This window comes from Periplaneta americana, chromosome 13 (assembly GCF_040183065.1).
Source record: "Periplaneta americana isolate PAMFEO1 chromosome 13, P.americana_PAMFEO1_priV1, whole genome shotgun sequence".
Taxonomy (NCBI): domain Eukaryota; kingdom Metazoa; phylum Arthropoda; class Insecta; order Blattodea; family Blattidae; genus Periplaneta; species Periplaneta americana.
This window is the reverse complement of record NC_091129.1, coordinates 7,381,115-7,401,798: the sequence shown is the minus strand read 5'-3', so window position 1 is coordinate 7,401,798 and position 20,684 is coordinate 7,381,115. Positions and strand designations below refer to the sequence as shown.

General features: G+C 31.9%; 1 protein-coding gene across 2 annotated transcripts in view; it reads left to right on the top strand.

Annotated features, from left to right (window-relative positions):
• Positions 1-20,684, top strand: part of LOC138711713 (cholesterol transporter ABCA5-like) — a 314,480-nt gene that overhangs the window by 181,251 nt on the left and 112,545 nt on the right. For both annotated transcript variants that reach the window (XM_069842866.1, XM_069842865.1), the window contains exons 4-5: positions 6,532-6,713; positions 19,915-20,116. In XM_069842866.1, coding sequence (XP_069698967.1) covers positions 6,532-6,713; positions 19,915-20,116 — 384 coding nt within the window. The remainder of the gene's footprint in view (positions 1-6,531; positions 6,714-19,914; positions 20,117-20,684) is intronic.

The window sequence follows — 20,684 nt, the reverse complement described above, 5'->3', positions numbered from 1 at the left end:
CGGCACTGGTTTGGAATTTTAAAATCTGTTTTGACATCACAATACTTTCCCAGCTAACGATATCTTAGTTAATGTCAGAATATTTAGTGATTATATTTTCTGTGCTTCCTTTAGAAAATCGGAATAAGTTCGGAAGTAGAGGGTCGCGAGACCGCTAGGAGCATAGACGGGGGGTGTGGTGAGAAATAGGGGAGGAATCAGTGACAGAACAACCACCAAACTAAACTTTAGTGCGCCTGCGCGAAATGATCACATTCCTAATTCACTTTCGTTTCGTATCGTATTTCGTTAGTTTTCACGTCTTTGTACGATACAGGAGATTGTCTATGGTGTTACTTACCGAAATGTGTTGTGTTTGTTTCTCAGTTATTTTACGAAGTGGATTTTAAACAATTAATTTACTGCCTATGACGTGACTAAAATACTGCTTAAAACTTTTGTTTTTATCTATTGCCCACCCTTCGAAACGTTGTGTCTTAATTTTTGATTGTGACAACCAGCAATGGAAAAAGTCCAAACCCCTCACCTAAACATTAAAATAAACATAGACAAAACACATTTAATTCTTTCTTTTCTTGTACCATTGCTTTTACTAGTGGAGTTACAAAAGCGTCCCCTCCTGATATTGTTATCTCAAACCCATCGCTTCTATTTGATGAACCTAGTAATTCAACCAGAGATACTGTTATAAAAGATACAGTTCCAGTATGACTGCAAAGAAGATTCGACGTCATAATATTCAAAATAGTGAAAGCCAAACAGTCGGTCTGCAAAGTGAATGGCCGAATGTATGGAATGAAAAAAATATGACGTGGTCAAGAAAAAAAAGAAGCTTATCCGTTGATTGAGTGTAAGCAATGTAAGCTAGGCTGTAAAGTGTGTCATGAAGTAACTACATTAGGTGCATTAAAAAAAAAAGACTGTACAGTATTTCTGCATCTAATGAATGGCGCTCATATTCAGTAAATTACTGCGAATCGAACAGATCAGATCAGATCAGCTTAAGTCACTACAAAAAAAAAATCATTGAACACAAGAAATCCAGTGCTCATAATATAGCACAAAAATTATCGATACGTCTGAAAAACAATCAATTGAAAACGTTGGCGAATAAACCAGTGCACTCCTCCGTGAAGCAACAAAAGCGAAATTTAGATTAGCTTATTAAGCCTACATTGCGCAGAATAATCACACTTACAGTGACCATTTCGGTTTACTTGAGCTTCAGAAGCTAAATGGAGTAGGTATTGATTGGTGTTGCTTTGCATTCTCCTTACAGTCTTACTTTATGGCATTTCTTTCTATGTCTTTTTTTTTTTTTTTGCATCCAAACCTTTCCCTTCCCCAAAAGTTAAAAAACAAAAAGAGCTCCGGCACTGTAAAGTTTGGGACTACAACCCTGCTAATAAGATGTGCTGTTATCACACTGTAGTTCTTGTTTTATAGCTTATCTCTACTGTGATAAAACAGCTGATCACCTGAATACAGAGAATCGTGGAAAGAATGCAGTCTGAGTTCCAGCGTACTGGGAATCGTGCACGGACTTCCCCAAACAGAGTCCAGGAGTGAGGACTCTAGATTGGAAATCCTCTATTAGTCTTCTGCTTGATTCTAAAGAAAGAGATTTGCTTTGTCCCTTGACAGCAGACAAATGACTTCTACTCTTACAGCTGAGGACTTTGGTCATATCTTTTGTCTCTCTGTGAACATAGAAAGAGAAACAGCAGGTAGTGACGTTCTGTGCGTGAGGTCATCACCACTTTTTATGTTTTGTGCTTGGAGCTTGAGAGATTACACAGTTGTTGGGTGCAAGGATGTCAATATTTCTTTTTCTTATTACCTCAACGAATTAAACTATAAAGAGATAGTAATATGCGTTACAAGAGCGGTATGTTGAAGTTTTCATGTTCGAGGAAAAGTTTGAAAAAGCGAAACGTAGTTGAGCTTTTTTAATTTCCGAGAATTGAAAGAAAACATACCGCTCGTGTATCGTACATTATTTTGTGCGAAGATCGTTTATTACATACCTGAAAGAGTAATTTCTAATTAGTTGCAATGAAATCTCCATCTTGGTTTCTGTTCAATGACGGCAAATTTGCAAAACAAAAATGTTTTCTGTGTTTACTATACTCCAGCAGGCCGTGATATACGTTTGTCTTTTTTCCCCCCAGTCTATGATGAGTCTGGAATCTTGTTGATTTTTTCACGGCTTCCTTAATGTTACTTGCATCACGAATGCAGTAACTTTATTTGGAGTTGTAGAGTTTACTTAATTTTTGCAAATATTTAAAAACAATAATTAACAGTGCAATTTAGGTGAAATTGCAGTGGTAAGTTTCCAATTTATAATTATTACTATATTGAACGTCTCTAAAAATAATATGTTAAAAGCCTAAAGCAGTAAAATCAATATGTCACTTAAGCGGTAAGAAGAGGGAAATTGTTGTGTGTGTTAGGTTGGGAATACTGAATGTGGAATTTTAGACTTTCCGCGGATTGGTTTTGTGCGGAAACCAAGCAAATACGCACGATCTCGCACAAATGTATTTTAGTGGTACAGAAAACTGACGAAGAGATTTTCTCGGAAGTGCGCATTTTCATTGCCTCTGAAATAAAAATTAAAAAAAGTGATTTTCGACGAGCTATCTGGATGTCTGTCTGTCTATCTGTGTAAATAACAATTTTTCCCAAGCTATTTTTTCACACCCACTATCTATAGATCATTTCATCGGGAAATGAGGCACATGAAATACTGCATTATAATTTTTTATTCGCAAATGAATGTCATTGTTTGAGAGTGTAAGAAAAACGGCGATTTAATTGGAATCAGTATATTAGTAACTTTTCATTTACGTAGCTTCATATATGAGATAAAGTGATAAATGAAATCAATGGTAAAGACAGTTTGTTTCTAAATAATATGTTTGATTGGAAATTAATTTTAATTTAATATGCACCCAAACGAATACTTTTTCAACAAAAAAGTGTGTGTGTGTGTGTGTGTGTGTGTGTGCGTGCGTGCCTCGTAACTAGCATGCTTTAGTGTAGTAAAACGGGGTAACTTGATACGCTGGGGGGACTTGATACGTTTCGGAACCGAAACATCAACCTACAAAATGTATAAAGTCCCTCCAGCATATCTAATCACCCCATTTTATATGCTGTGAGACTTGATGCTTTTTGTAGGTTGATGTTTCGTTTCGAAACATCAACCTACAAAATGTATCAAGTCACCCCGTTTTACGGTATTCAAAAATAGTTTTCAGTAGTATGTATTTATGTTATAGGGTTCACAGAAGCCTACCATTTGGAGTAGCTGGCTATTATACAGGGTGTTAAAGAAATTCGTATTAACACAAAGTTATTATTTTTTTATTTTAAATAAATTTGTTGGATTCTTCATCCTGATTCAAATGTTACAAGAATTCATTCATTTAGGGTTCTGCCCAACAGCAGGTCTTTCACTGCAAACCCAGCTTTCTCCAGTCTTTCCTATTTTCTACCTTCCTCTTTATTTCCTCATGTAATCCATATATCTTAATATCGCCTATTATCTGATACCTTCTTCTACCTAGAACTTTTCTCCTGTTCACCATTCCTTTCAGTGCATCCATCGATTGGCAGTTTCTTCTCAGCCAGTGACCTAACCAATTTCTTTTCCTGATCAGTTTCAGAATCATTCTTTCTTCATCCACTCTTTTCAACACAACTTCATTTCTTATTCTGTCTATCCACTTCACATACTCCATTCTTGTCCATAGCCACATTTAAAATGCTTCTATTCGCTTCTGTTCACTTCGTCGTAATGTCCATGTTTCTACCCCATACAGTGCCACACTTCATACAAAGCACTTCACGAGTGGAAAGACTCATCATGCCATGTTTGCAGTTTTTCTTGAGAGAGATAAATGTTATAGCTTCCCGTTGCTTTCTGCATACCACTCTCTCTTTCGCATCTTAATAAGATCCCAGGGGGCCCCAGCGTGGAGGTGAGGAGAGTGGATTTGACTAGTTAGGCCCTCTGGACTTCACCGAAATTCAACACAAGGGTTAAATATCAGTTCTACCAGGGTTTTTGACCCGATCAGAGACCTGGAAATCCCAATTAGCCCTTGCCCCCAAGCATGAAGTACTGTATTCAGGTTATTAACAAAACAAAAATAATTTAAAGAAGAGGAATGAAAATCTCTTAACTTACGAAAACCAAACTCTACAGGAGGAACAAAAACTGTCTGTAGACTTCATTTTTTATACACTTTTAAACATAATTGACCAAATTTAACTTTTAATCAGAAACAGAAACAGTTGCTTTTACACTTTTTACCGATGAGTTAAGAGATTATCGTCTGATTAAACCAAAAAAAAAAAAAAAAAATTGCATTTTTTGAAAAAATTGAGGTACGAGATTTTCATTCCTAGCCGACGATATACATTTTTAGCTCATTCATGGGGAAATAGTAGTAATAATAATAATAATAATAATAATAATAATAATATATTTGTATTTGTAATTAATTTTGTTCAAAATACTAACCGTTCAAGGGTAAGACTTTGATTATTTAAGATTGAAGTTCAATACAATGAGAACATGGAATACCATTTTAAATGTTTACTTCGGAATATGTATGATAAGAACTTTCTTGTATTAAATTTTAACGTACCTTGTTAACATGTTTCGACCTATTTTCGGTCATCTTCAGAACTGGTCGTTGTTGGTCTTGGCGCCTCTTGTTTCCTGTGAGGGTGCGTTCGTAGTGTAGAGTCAAAGAGTGTATGTGTTTTGAAATTGAGTTGTGTGTTGAGAATATCGTTGGGGTGTGTTTTGGTGTGTGTGTATCATCTGTATCTGTGTCAGTTTCAAAACACATACACTCTTTGACTCTACACTACGAACGCACCCTCACAGGAAACAAGAGGCGCCAAGACCAACAACGACCAGTTCTGAAGATGACCCAAAATAGGACGAACCATGTTAACAAGGTACGTTAAAATTTAACACAAGAAAGTTCTCATCATACATATTCCGAAGTGATACAGTGTTAAAAGTTGCGTAATCAAGATGTATAATGTTAAATGTTTATTTTTTCCGTATTTAATTGTGTATTTTGAATAGTAATGTTATTATTGGGCTTAACCTAAACGCATGTAAATCACAGGCTATTCTGTTCGCGAACCGTAGATTAATTCCTGAAGTCAACGACCTGAATATTCCACCTGTGAAACTGAATAAAACAATCATCCCGTTTAGCTGTACCGTAAAAAATCTCGGAGTACATTTCGAATGTAATCTAAATTGGGATACGCATATTAAATATACATGTAAGAAGGCATTCTCTATTCTCCATTCACTAAAAAGATTGTATCATTATCCATCTAAATTAAAACAGAGCTGGTACAGACACTCATTCTACCTCACTTCGATTATTGCGACGTTTTGTTCAGTGATCTCAGGATTGATTCCGCTCAGAAACTACAGCGTGTTCATAACGCGTGCGTCCGCTTCATTTGTAATGTTCGATACTATGATCATATCTCACCTTCTTTCAAGAAGTTATCATGGCTTAGGTTACATGAGAGGAGAAATCTGCACTCACTTTCTCTCTTATATCGAATTATGCACTCTTCATCCCCCTATTATTTATTCGCTCGATTTCATACTCTCTCTCGCTATCATAATATTAATACTCGAGCACAACGCGATAACACGCTAGAAATTCCACTTCACGCATCGTCTCTGTATTCCTCACCCTTCACTGTTGCTACCTCTCGTCACTGGAACTCTCTGCCGCCTGAAGTCAAGGGCTGCCGAACATTGAATTCTTTCAAATCCAAGTTAGAAAATTATCTTATGACGAGTTGCCAAACTAACTTACTATTATGACAAGTGTTGTATTGCATGTTTCCACGTATTCACATTTTTTTTTTATGTTCTAATGATATTCAACTTATTTTATATTTTTGTTTTCATATTTTCCGATAATGTTATATCTCTAATGTGATAAGTTGAGCTATATATAATCTTAATTTTCCTTATTGTGTGTACTTAGAAATATTGTATTCACTGTATACTTTGTACTGCACTATTTTATTACTACTATTAGTAGTATTATTATTATTATTATTATTATTATTATCATTATTACTATTCTTCTTTATTATTATTATTATTATTATTATTATTATTATTATTATGAATAATTGTCTTTTTTTTGTATGCCTCCTTTATTTTGACCTGCTGTTCACATATTATTATGCTTTTTTCTTTCTTTCTGTATGTTATATATTATGTCTGATTTCTTCTTATTTGTTGTTTATTTTTTATTATTATTATTATCTTATTCAGTTTTGTGTGTAAAATTGTAGTGTAATTTGTTAATTTGTAGTGTTTTTGTAACGCAATCTTTACTCCTGGTTGAGTGTTAGAGAAGGCCGTATGGCCTTAACTCTGCCAGGTTAAATAAATCATTATTATTATTATTATTATTATTATTATTATTATTATTATTATTATTATTATTATTATTATTACAGCACTTTTTGGACAGTGTAAACCAGCTATGGCTGACAATGCATCTCGACCCAGGGCTCCATCCAATCAACTTCATGATGTTTGACACACGTGAAGATCTGCTGACAGCTTATTGGAAGGAACCAACATCCATCCCTGTTGCTGTCATCTTTGAAACAGATGATCCAGTCAAAGGAAGTTTGAGGTGAATATTCCTCCATCGTCTATTCTATACTTATATTATAGCAGATGACAGCACCTGAACATAACTATAAATTATCACTTTAGTCTCTCTCAAGCCACTGACGGCATTTAACGCAGTACAAAGAAATTTCTAAATTGAATATATATTGCGTGATTAATTATTATATTAGCAGTGGCGTAGCGTCAATGTAAGCTAAAAAGCTTAGCTTCCCCAGTTAATAATAATTTCATAATAAACCTGCAGTTTATGGACAAAATTATTTATTAATTTTAATAGAATTTATATTTACGCGTTAAATATTGTGATGCGGCAGCTCAGGATTATTTGTGATGCAGCAGTAAACAAGAAGCCTGCACACACCAGCTTCCAAGCAGACCGGTTTCTTCTGTGTAATCCACCCCGCAGATTTTCCATCCCTTTTAAACTACCCTAGTCGCAAGGCTCGAAAAGAAGCTAGCTTTAACATTTAAAATAAGTAGTTTCCGAGTTATCCCTATTAGTCAGTTGTGTTCAGTTGAAGTGTTAGTGTGCATTGTGGCTGATATAATAAATAATGAGCGAAATAACAGTTCCTGACACTAATTTACTTGAATTTTTTAGGACAATTGTATTATCAAGACTGACTTACGAACAAAAGTGTGATTTAAAAAACAAATGACCGACTCCCTTGCTGTCAATGAAGGACACAACCAAAAGACAGACGCATACTTACGTAATGATACTAATATTGTGATTTCTCTAAGTATGACAGGGAGTGAGCGAATGTTATACGTATATGTGTCTATTTGTTAAGAGATATGTGTAAACCGTGAAATCGTATTTTATTACGTCTCATTTGAGGTTATGCCTTATTGGTGTTACTTACGAGTTCCAACCAATCTTCGACTGCTGACTTGAAATTGACTACTATTTATTTTAAGACTGTATTTGTGTAATACATTTTCTCATATTGCATGAAAGACAACTTGAGTTAGCTTCCCCTGCTCAAAATTTCATGCTACGCCACTGTATATTAGTTATTTATTATTTATCAGATTACCTGGATAGATGCTTCACTACACACCACAAGCAAAAGACTTATTGGAAGACTCTAAAGAGATGGTAGGGAACTGTAACAGGCCACTAGGCCTACTACTTGAAAGGTTGATTATGATGATGATGATTTATTATTTTTCAAAGGCTTAAACATAAAGTGTAGTAAATTTCTACCTACATTAGTTCTACATCACAAGATAATGGTGGCTGCAATAGTATAGTATAGTATAGTATAGTATAGTATAGTATAGTATAGTATAGTATAGTATAGTAGTAGTAGTAGTAGTAGTAGTAGTAGTAGTAGTAGTAGTAGTAGTAGTAGTAGTAGTAGTAGTATAGTATTTATTAGCTGTCGTTATAGCAAATGCTAATGACATTGTCAAATTATACGTGTGAAATTATCGTGCAAAAATGAAAATTATTCTATTACAACACTAAACATAAAACAAAATGATCACAAATACTCCTTAGAGTTTACAATTGAGAGTGAAGATTATAAAAAATATGCTAATATCTAGATGAAAATTGTAACACACTGATCACAAATATTATTTGATTTGCTCCATTTATATACAATAAAACAAGAATTAACTTAACAATTAATGGGAATTTCCTAATATATTACAAAATAATAATACAATTCAGAGAAAGAAACCTAAAAAACATCTACAGCTTGATTTTCTGATTCAAAATATTCTTATACAGAATGGAATGGGTTTTTAAGAAGCCACGTCTTCACTTTGACTTTGAATATGTCAAGTTCATGGATACCACCACAAGATATGCAGAATTCAGTGTTTCCACGAACCGGACGACAACTGTGGGTGTGTCCTATGCAACAAGACATGTGATAGATACCATATCCTAGTCTGTGGGAATCGGCAGCTATCAGTCATTAAATTTGTTCAATCCAAGTGACTTTCATTTATGCACAATTTGTGCGCTTTATTATTATTATTATTATTATTATTATTATTATTATTATTATTATTATTATTATTATTAATATGTCAAGTTACACATCCTGTGGTAACATCAGCAAATAGGAATTATAATCCCTATTCGCTGGTAACATGTTAATTGTTAGAAGGCTGTGAACTGAATGGTATTGTTTTGATCTGGAGTTATAATTTAATATAGTCTTTCTTGGTAATATCATTAAGTATTTATTGTTCGAAGTGATAATATTGAAGAATACAGTTTTATTTATATAGGTGAATGTTAGTGACAGTTATTTTTCATTCCTTCAGAAGAAATTTACTTTTATATATATTTTGTGGATTTGATACATGGTTGCTAAGGACATAATTATAAATAACTTACGAAGCTTTTGCTTCTGAACAAACAATTTATAGTCTATACTTTTTTTTTTGGTGCATATTATTACCGAACTATGTCTTTTATAAATTTAAATGTTGAAATGCGTCAGTCACAATAGTGAAATACGAATATTTTGTTTGATATACAATTATCTTATAAAATGTCACAAGATAGCACAAATGAAGAAGCAGCACGTTGCCTAATTTGCAGAAAATTATGTAAATCCAATGCAGGAATAAATATACATATGGGTAAAGCCCATCCAGAAGAGAGAAGAAAAAAACTGGCACATAGGTATGCTACAACATTTTCTCATTTATCAGATTTTAATAACGCAAGCAATATTTTACCTAACAAACACATTACTGACACCTCAGCTACATATCAACAGAGTTTGCAAAAACCCCTCGAAACAACAAATCGAAATTCTGTAGTAGTTAACAATCAGGATCCTGTTCAAGTTTTCCAACAGAGTGAAGATGTAATATCTTATCCAGAAAATACACAAAGTGAGCATATAAGTTTTCATCCAATGAAAGAGTGGGAAGAAAAGCTATACCACATCCAGTCTGTAGGAACGAGTGAAATTTTGAAGCTCTAATGGAAGATGTTAGGCATTTTTTCACACAGCAAATGACTGAATTGCCAGGACCGCAACACCCAGACGTGAAGCATTATCAAGCTCGTAAAGTAAGTAAAATTAACAGTAAATGTAATTATCAAACAACATCCAATCCACAAAAGAAATCTAAGAGACAGTAAATGAAAAATAGGCAAAAATATGAGTATGAACTAACCCAGTATCAATTTTACAATCAAAGACGTAAAGTAGCAAGAAAAGTTTTACATAATTTAAATCACAAAGCTACGTGTAAAATCTCGACACGTCTGATAACCGAACATTTTGAACATGTTTTTAGTACTACAAATAATAGCTCCTCTCTTTCTGATGAGGATGAAGATTCCATACAATTTCCTGAAGATATAGTGATTACTGAGAGTGATATTCATAAAGCGTTATTTGGTATTAAAGTTGATACTTCCCCTGGACCAGACAGAATAACAGTACGCGTTTTAAGGCATCTCAAAGCTACCAAATTTCTTACACTGCTTGCAAACGTTATGCTTCATTTTAATCATGTTCCAAAATTCATGAAATTAGCACGTACAATTTTAATCCATAAAGGAGACGACGTGAACGAATTAAACATTGGAGGCCAATTACTATTCACTCCGTCATTCGAAGAGTCATTGAAAGAGCCCTTGACATTAAGCTTCGGTCTTATATTGTATTAAATGCTCATCAGAGAGGTTTTATTAATATACCTGGAACTCATATCAATGCATCTTTAATAAATGGCTGTCTTCAATCATCTAAGCTTAATAAGAAAGACTGTTGTGTCGTGTTCTTGGACGTGTCTAAAGCCTTTGATTCTGTTGGCCATGAACATATTCTTCGAGCCCTTAAATCATCTGGCATTCCGCAGAACTTGTTCAGACTTATTGGTTCCTTATTAACTAATAATACAATTCAAATAGAAACTAACCATACAAAAACCAAGCCAATAAGCGTAAAACGAGGCGTTGCTCAAGGATCTCCATTGTCTCCAATACTTTTCAATATGGCACTGAATTGCGTTCTTGAAAATTTAACAGATCATGAAATTAGCAACCAATATGGTTTTACACTTTCCAATCATCTTCAAAACCTAAGTGCTTTTGCATTTGCTGATGATTTGGCTCTCGTTGGAAAAGATGAAAAGTCAGCAACAGCTCTCATTGATATGGCTGAAAGTAAATTAGATGAACTAGGTCTTGAAATTAACACTATTAAAAGCAAGTGTATAATTCTCGAAAGAGGTGTTTTAACTAAAGGAGCTCTCATTTCACTTCATGGATCAGCCATACATAGTACTGATGATAAATCTGAAACAATTCGATATCTGGGAGTTGATTTTCGCGACAAAATATTCTTAGATAAAAAGAAAATTATAACAAATTTAACACGTGATCTTAACAATCTTACACAAACTCCATTACTGAAGCCTGATCAGAAATTGAAGATTGTGAATGAATATATATGGCCTGGGCTCATCTATCCTTTGCAATGTGCTTCACTTGATCAGCTCCCTGACATCTTCCTTAAAGATCTGGATAAAGTAATTAGAAGTGCTGTCAAAGAAATGATATCTCTTCCAGATGATACACCTAATGACATGCTATATTCTTCTAAAAAAGTACGTGGCACAGGGCTTATTAAGGCTGAATGGGAAGCTAATATTCAGCATTTTAACATCTGTAAACGACTCTCACAAGTCAGTGATGATCATCTCCTTCTTGTCAGGAATCTTGAAGAGGAGAAGAAAACTGCTCTCAAGCGCCTGAAAATTCCTGAAGCCAACATAACACCTCGAACAACTGGAATACATCAACGTGATGAATTGCGAAAGAGATCGTTTGAATCCTGGTGTCAGTTGGGGAAAGGTGTAGTCATCTATGAAGAATATCCAAGAGCCAATTCATGGGTCAGCACCAAAAGGAATTTGTCGTCTTCAGAATATATTAATGCACTCAAGATGTCCTGCAACCTTACTGCAGTGCGCTCCGTTCCTGGCAGAGCTTTCAGCACGACCCGTTGCCGTCAACCAGGCTGCAACGAGACAGAAACTCTTGGCCACGTGTTGGGCTTTTGTCGGAAAGGAGAGTTATTGCGTAACAACAGGCATCATAGAGTCCGTGGAGCTATCGCCTGTCTTCTTCGGAACAAGGGTTGGGAAGTTCATGAAGAGGTCCACTGCATTTCTGAAGACGACTCTCGCAGAAGAGCGGATATAATAGCAATAAACAGGCAACAACAAAAGGCTATTATCATAGATCCAACTATACGCATGGAGAGAGATCTAAACCAAGCTCATCAGGTTGATCAGGAAAAGAGGGCCATTTATGAACCTTGTATTCCCTACCTTAGTGCCAAGTATAACATCCTTCTCTTCGATTGGTCAGTGACAGGTTTATTTTTTGGTGCTCGGAGTTCTTTACCAAAATTTACATATAATTTTTTAAAACAATTATCAATATCATCTTTTGAAATTCAAAAAATCATCTCGCAAATTCTCAAAGATTCCCTGCAGATTATACAATTTCATTTATACCACTCAGAAGGCCTTAATTAAGGATATGCTAATTTTAAATAAAATCTTTTTTTTTATCAGTATAATTTAGTCCTCTTCTAAGATTTTATTTTACAATTGATAATCAATGGTGCTTAATTATTACACTTATTTTTATAACACTATTCATATTTAATTAATTGTATTTGTTTGCTATTCATTTCCGGATCCTCGTGGTCATCCTTAATTAAGGCCGGATGAGTTTTTCTCCCTCTCTCAGCCCAACATGTTAAGACTACTTTTAACTTTGGATAGTCTGCAAAATGGTATGTCCAGTTTTTTTTTATTCCGAGTATTATACTCATGTTTATCCATCCTACTGGTGAAGCCATAAAGATTTTTCTTGATGTAAAGAAGGAGTTCCAGAATATATTCATTAACATACTGTTAAGATGGACTCCTGTGGTTTACAATGTGCTTTGCTTGGTACTTTTGTGATAATTCTTATTGCTTTCTTCTGAATCAGTAGGACTTCAATAAGTTTATTGCTGTTCCCCACACCAGGATTCCATACTTTAATATGCTGTGAAAAAAAGCAAAATAAAATAAAATAGATGTGACAATGTAATCATATATAATGAATGTCACCATATATTTCTTCTTCCTCCTCATAATCATCATTAGGGCTCGGAAGTTGTTGAAATATCTTTTTTCTGAGTCATCACACACAATGCAGTAATGCAATATAAACCCATTTCACTTCAACAGGTACCAATATAGCCTACTTTTATTTTGCATTTTTTGGTATCTTATTGTTGTTTAGTCAACTGTCCGAAGACAGGTCTGTACCGTAAACTGGGGTAAAGAGGATCACATGTGGTAAAGTGGATCATGTGTGTATTGTTAGATAAGTCAGCGCCACATGGATCACACATGCAAAGAAAACTATTTTTAGTGGCACTTATAGAAGAAAGGTTTTCTTTTCATGTATGATCCATGTGGCGCTGCCTTATCTAGGCAATACACATATGATCCACTTTACCACATGTGATCCTCTTTACCCCAATTTACGGTACCTCAAAATGACGCCAACAAGATACCATTCATTAGGCAACCAGGTCAGAAGTGAATGGAGAAGAGTGGCCAGTTCCTTTCCTCCTGGTATTTTATTATTATCTATTGGAATTTTTTTAGAAAATGTTCTACTTTTATTGCATTTTTGCTCTTTTCCGTTTTTGAACGGACTTTTTTTTTACGATGGGTACAGATGTAGCACGTATGGGCGAATCCAGAAATGCATATAGAGTGTTAGTTGGGAGGCCGGAGGGAAAAAGACCTTTGGGAAGGTCGAGACGTAGATGGGAGGATAATATTAAAATAGATTTGAGGGAGGTGGGATATGATGATAGAGACTGGATTAATCTTGCACAGGAGAAGGACTGATGGGATGCTTATGTGAGGGCTGCAATGAACCTCCGGGTTCCTTAAAAGCCATTTGTAAATATGTAAGTAAGTAGTCATAGTCTATATTCGATAGCCTACTGCAGATTGCTTACGCAATTCGATAGTGTCGTACAGGAATTTTCCGTGTGGTTGCATCAGCCTTGACTCCTGGTCACGTGTGTTAACATGCTTTCCCCAGTTCAACTCAACAAAATAAATACTGCAGCCACAGTGGCTGCCTGCAGTCAGCATATTTTATCTGACATGGAGGGCAAAAGGAACTGGCCACCCTACCCCATTATCTCCTGGCCTAGTTGCCTCGTGAGTGATGCCTTGGTGGTGTCACTTGTGGGGCCAGATCTGTCTTCGGACAGTTGACTAAACAACAAACAAGTGAACACGTAAAAATGCCGAAAGTAAAGTAATCATGGAGCCTTCAAACCCGAGACCCTACAAATGGTGATGGACGACTCTTTACTGTAATGCTGACTAAGAAGTATGTCTGGGAATTTCAGTTGCTCCTAATATATTTAAATGTGCATTGGTGGGATTCAGAGAAATTCAGTAATAATAATAATAATAATAATAATAATAATAATAATAATAATGATAGAATAAATAAATAATAATAATAATGATAATAATAATGATAGAATAAATAAATAATAATAATAATAATAGAATAAATAAATAATAATAATAATAATAATAATAATAATGATAGAATAAATAAATAATAATAATAATAATAATAATAATAATAATGATAGAATAAATAAATAATAATAATAATAATAGAATAAATAAATAATAATAATAATAATAATAATAATAATAATAATAATAATAATGATAGAATAAATAAATAATAATAATAATAATAGAATAAATAAATAATAATAATAATAATAATAATAATAATAATGATAGAATAAATAAATAATAATAATAATAATAATAGAATAAATAAATAATAATAATAATAATAATAATAATAATAATAATGATAGAATAAATAAATAATAATAATAATAATAATAGAATAAATAAATAATAATAATAATAATAATAATAATAATAATAATGATAGAATAAATAAATAATAATAATAATAATAGAATAAATAAATAATAATAATAATAATAATAATAATGATAGAATAAATAAATAATAATAATAATAATAGAATAAATAATAATAATAATAATAATAATAATAATAATAATAATGATAGAATAAATAAATAATAATAATAATAATAGAATAAATAAATAATAATAATAATAATAATAATAATAATAATAATAATAATGATAGAATAAATAAATAATAATAATAATAATAATAATAATAATAATGATAGAATAAATAAATAATAATAATAATAATAGAATAAATAAATAATAATAATAATAATAATAATAATAATGATAGAATAAATAAATAATAATAATAATAATAATAGAATAAATAAATAATAATAATAATAATAATAATAATAATAATAATAATAATAATAATAATGATAGAATAAATAAATAATAATAATAATAATAATAGAATAAATAAATAATAATAATAATAATAATAATAATAATGATAGAATAAATAAATAAATAATAATAATAATAATAATAATAATAATAATGATAGAATAAATAAATAATAATAATAATAATAGAATAAATAATAATAATAATAATAATAATAATGATAGAATAAATAAATAATAATAATAATAATAGAATAAATAAATAATAATAATAATAATAATAATGATAGAATAAATAAATAATAATAATAATAATAGAATAAATAAATAATAATAATAATAATAATAATAATAATAATAATAATAATAATAATAATAATAATGATAGAATAAATAAATAATAATAATAATAATAGAATAAATAATAATAATAATAATAATAATAATAATAATAATAATGATAGAATAAATAAATAATAATAATAATAATAGAATAAATAAATAATAATAATAATAATAATAATAATAATAATAATGATAATGATAGAATAAATAAATAATAATAATAATAATAATAGAATAAATAAATAATAATAATAATAATAATAATAATGATAGAATAAATAATAATAATATATTATTATTATTATTATTATTATTATTATTATTATTATTATTATTATTATTATTATTATTATTATTATTATTCGTAAAATTAATAGTTCGGCTGATTGTCAAATTCTTCAAAATGACATTAATTCAATTTTACAATGGTCTGTTGAAAATGGAATGAAAATTAATCAATCCAAAACTTTTGTTATTTCCTTCTCACGGAAAACTACTTCCCAAAAATTTAATTATTCTCTTAGTAATATCGTAATTACTAAGAAAGATTGTATTAGAGATCTTGGTGTCTTACTTGATTCAAAATTATATTTTCATGATCATGTGCAATATATTTATACCCATTCATTAAGAATGCTTGGTCTAATTAGATCTATAACTTATTCTTTTTCTACTCCTATGTGTTTATTAATTTTATACTATACATTGGTTAGATCCAAGCTTGAATATGCATCTGTTGTATGGAACTCCATTACTTCCACTGACTCGGATAAATTAGAGAATATTCAAAGAAAATTTATTTCCTTGTGTTCTTATAGATTTTTACGAAATTCCGATTATAACTATGAGATTAATTGCAAATATTTCAATTGCGGTAGTTTGTTTACCAGACGTCAGGATCTTGATTATTTATTTTTTTGTAAAGTCATTAAGGGTGATATTGATTGTGAATCTTTCATAAGCAATATCAGTCTTCGTATTCCTGCTAAAGGTTTAAGATTTCATAAATTGTTTTATAATAGGAACTCTAAATCTCTCTCTCCGGTCTGCAGATGCATTAAATATGCTAATTTGCATGGATTCAACTTGGATCCATTTAATGTGTAGTATATCTGAGTTTTAACTCACTGATCTTATTTTAATAATTATTTGTCCATTTTATTTCTTGCATTTGGTCAATTGTTTAATGTAGACCATTCCATTATTTCAATTATCTCATTGTACTAATTTTATAATTTTATAATTATTATTTGATCATTGATTTATGTAGACCATTATATTGTTTGTATTTCATCTCATTGCCATTTTCTATCATTCATTCTCATCATCATTTGTTGTTTTGTTCTGTTTTTTATCGTGCAAAACTGTAATTGGCCTTGTGCTGTTGTTTTTGTCACGTTAATATTCTAAATAAATAAATAAATAAAATAAATAAATTATTATTTATTATCGTGGTCTTTTTTTTTTTACTTTACTGACTGACCTCTCCAATGACAACAAAACGAAACTTCAACGTGCTCGTAATTTGTGTGTACTGTACGTTTTGTAAGCAATGTTCGTAAATATGATCACATTACCCCATCCCTGGAAGCAATAGGTTGTCTTAAACTAGATAAGAAAAGAAATTTACATTCACTTCTCTTTCTCTTCGAAATCTTGAACTCTTCTATTCCTTCGTACCTGTCGTCTCGCTTCACTTACCTTTCTTCCCACCACAATCTGAACACACGCTCTCGTCATGAAACAATACTAACAATACCATCCCATCGCACCTCCTCATACTCATCCTCTTTCACAATAGCCCTGCCAAGACTCTGGAATTCGCTACCTGCTAGCATCGGGGACTGTCGAAATGAAATTGAATTCAAACGCAAACTAACTAGGCACTTGGTCAGTAATTGATTTCTTGTAAATAGTTTCCTTAATCTATCACAAAATATTTCAATATCCAGTAATTCCATCACTATACAATTTTGTTATTCTAGGTTTAATTTGTAATTTAGTAAATATAAAATATTCTTTGTTTTTCTATGATAAATTATCTAGCTTTAATTAGTCAGGTAATCTTTTCGTACTTCGATTTCTATTGTAATTGTAATTGTAAATTTAATACTAATTGTAATTTTATTCTTCATATTATAGTTGTAATCTCCTGGTAGAGGGGCAGAGAATGCCTGACGGCCTGATCTCTACCAGGTTAAATAAATAAATACTACTAATACTACTACTTTGTCATATTTTTAGAACCTTGAGGTCATTTTATAGGTCATTTTTCTGTGATTTTTATATCATGAACTTCCGATTCTTAATTGTTGTTCATTCTCTCCGTGTGTAGATTTCGTCTGCTTCTAAATTTGGTTTTGGTGCTTGGTTTTTCTTAATTTGTTTTAAATATTGTGCCCGTTCTTTTGTAAAATGTCATGTTTGCCTATATTTTATACTTTTCATTTTCTCATAAACACTGAACTAATTTTTGTTTGGAAGTTCTTCCATTTTAAAATTCATTATTCTGTTTCATAGAATATTAAACAAGTTTGACCTATTGTAAATACTTCATATTACTTTGAAGCTTTGTTTTGTTAGGTTTCATGGTTTGTGATTTAAATAGAGATTTTACAATGAAGGATTTTCTGTACGAGTGATAAACACATTTATGCCTAGACAGTTAATTAATCAATCAGTAAATCAACTAATCAAACATTCAGTCAATCAGTTCCGTCCAAAATCTACTATGTGTTTTTAAAAAGATTTTTCAGGAAAAAAGGAAAAAACATTGTCACTTTCAAGTCTCATGGTTTTCAAAACTACTTTCGGTATAATTTCAAGCATTACATGATAAATGATGAAATGATATGGAAAGTAGGCTAATTTGGAATATAAAGGAAATTAAAAGAGACAATACTTTTTCTTTTTCCTGCAAAAGCTTTTTAAAAATACAGTGGATTTCAGAGGCGCAATGACGATTTATTGTGTTAATGTAGGTAGTCTTCAGTAAATTACGTTACCGGTAGTTTATTTGTAGACACTAATAATAATAATAATACTTACTTACAAATGGCTTTTAAGGAACCCGAAGGTTCATTGCCGCCCTCACATAAGCCCGCCAGCGGTCCCTATCCTGTGCAAGATTAATCCAGTCTCTATCATCATACCCCACCTCCCTCAAATCCATTTTAATATTATCCTACCATCTACGTCTCGGCCTCCCTAAAGGTCTTTTTCCCTCCGGTCTCCCAACTAACACTCTATATGCATTTCTGGATTCGCCCATACGTGCTACATGCCTTGCCCATCTCAAACGTCTGGATTATAATAATAATAATAATAATAATAATAATAATAATAATAATTCTTTATTTATACTGGCAGAGTTAAGGCCATAGGGCCTTCTCTTACACTCTACCAGGTCACAAAGTATACAAGCAGTTAAAATTTAACAAAGAGTTAAAGAAAAGAATACTAACAAATTACAAAAAAAAATAAATAAATAAATAATAATAATAATAATAATAGCATAATAAAATCGACACTAAACAACATGAAAATAATACCGTAATAGAAAAAAGAAAGTAAAATACATTGGAATATAATAAAAGCAACTCATTTAGTACAAATGGTTAATATGGAAAACGTAAGGAAGAATATAACAAAATGGAATGTAATAAAATAATAATAAAAAAGAAAAGAAATACGAATATTAAATAAAATTCACAACAAAAAGGCTATGCTAATAAATTCATCGGCTGATAAAGAGAACAAAAAGGGGAAAGGAAGGAAAGAAATATATAGCCTATATTTTTACAAAACTATCGCAGAGAAAAGGGCTTATAACTGAAAGGAATCTGAATTGAAAAAGTGCAATTTTAATTTGTTTTTGAAACTAGACAAAGTCCGACAGTCTCTGACATGTTGTGGTAGAGAGTTCCAGAGATGAGGTGCAGAGACCGTGAAAGATGAAGAGTAGAAGGATGTTCTGTGTTTAGGAATGGAGAGTGTGATATGGTGTTGTGAGCGAGTATCTATTTCGTGATATGAGGACAAATGTTGAAAACGAGAAGCTAAGTAGCTGGGGGTAGAGGTTTGAAGAATATTGAAGAGTAAAGTGAGAGAGTGAATAATTCTTCGCTCTTTGAGACGGACCCAGGACAGCATATTTAGTGAAGGTGTGATACGGTCAGATCTACAGACGTTGCAAATAAATCGAACACATGCATTATGAACACGCTGTAGTCTGTCTGTCAGTCTCATGTTAAGGTCAGTGTAGAGAGTGTCACAGTAATCAAAATGAGGCATCAAGAGCGACTGCACTAAATTCTTCTTGAGAAGCAATGGAAGGAAATTTCGAATTCTTTTTAGTGCGTGAATTTTCATAAAAATTATTTTACATGTGTGTGTGATTTGAGTATTCCAACTATCCCGTAGTAATAAATTACTAACTAATGTTTTATGTTTTCAGGTACGAAATCAGGACCAACCCTTCTTTTGTGGTGACACCTTCAACAACAGAACTCTACTCTTCACCAGCTTCATGTCGAGAGAGTGAAGGCCACTGGAGTGGTGTATTTCCTATAGAAACTGGTGAGAGCTGTCCTGTTAACCAATACTATTATTCTGGATTTGTGGCCATTCAAGCTCTCTTTGATTTCACCAAAATCAGGGTGAGTTATGTATATACATAATGTGTATGTTTTCAGAAACCACTGTGTTAATCAATGAGTAAGAAATTTTTCAAATATGTAGTTGCAATATTTAGTAACATTGTTCTCTGGCTGATAATGACAATCCACGCATAAATTCGATGATCTTACATTCCAGTAGATCTCAGTATGTTGTTCTAAATCAGAAAATTAAATCTAAGAACAAAAGAGGACTATAGTCAAGCACTCCATAAGTTTTTTAAAGAGAAAGAAAACACTACGGTACTTTATTGTTGAGTCTTTTATACATACTAGGTTCAAAAAGTTCCCGGAATTTGCTAGTATCATAGAAACAACGTACCTTAAACACTATTCTACAGCATTCCCTTCAAAATAGTTGCCTTCCGCAACAACACACTTTTGCCAACGCGTGTAGAGTTCCTGGAAGCAGGCCTGGAAGCCATTTTGTGAAACCCGTCTTAGTGCTCTCGTCGCGTTTGCGATAACCTCTTCAGCATTGAATCTCCGTCCTTTCAGACGGGGAAACAGAAAGTAATCAGCTGGTGAGAGATCAGGAGAGTATGGTGGG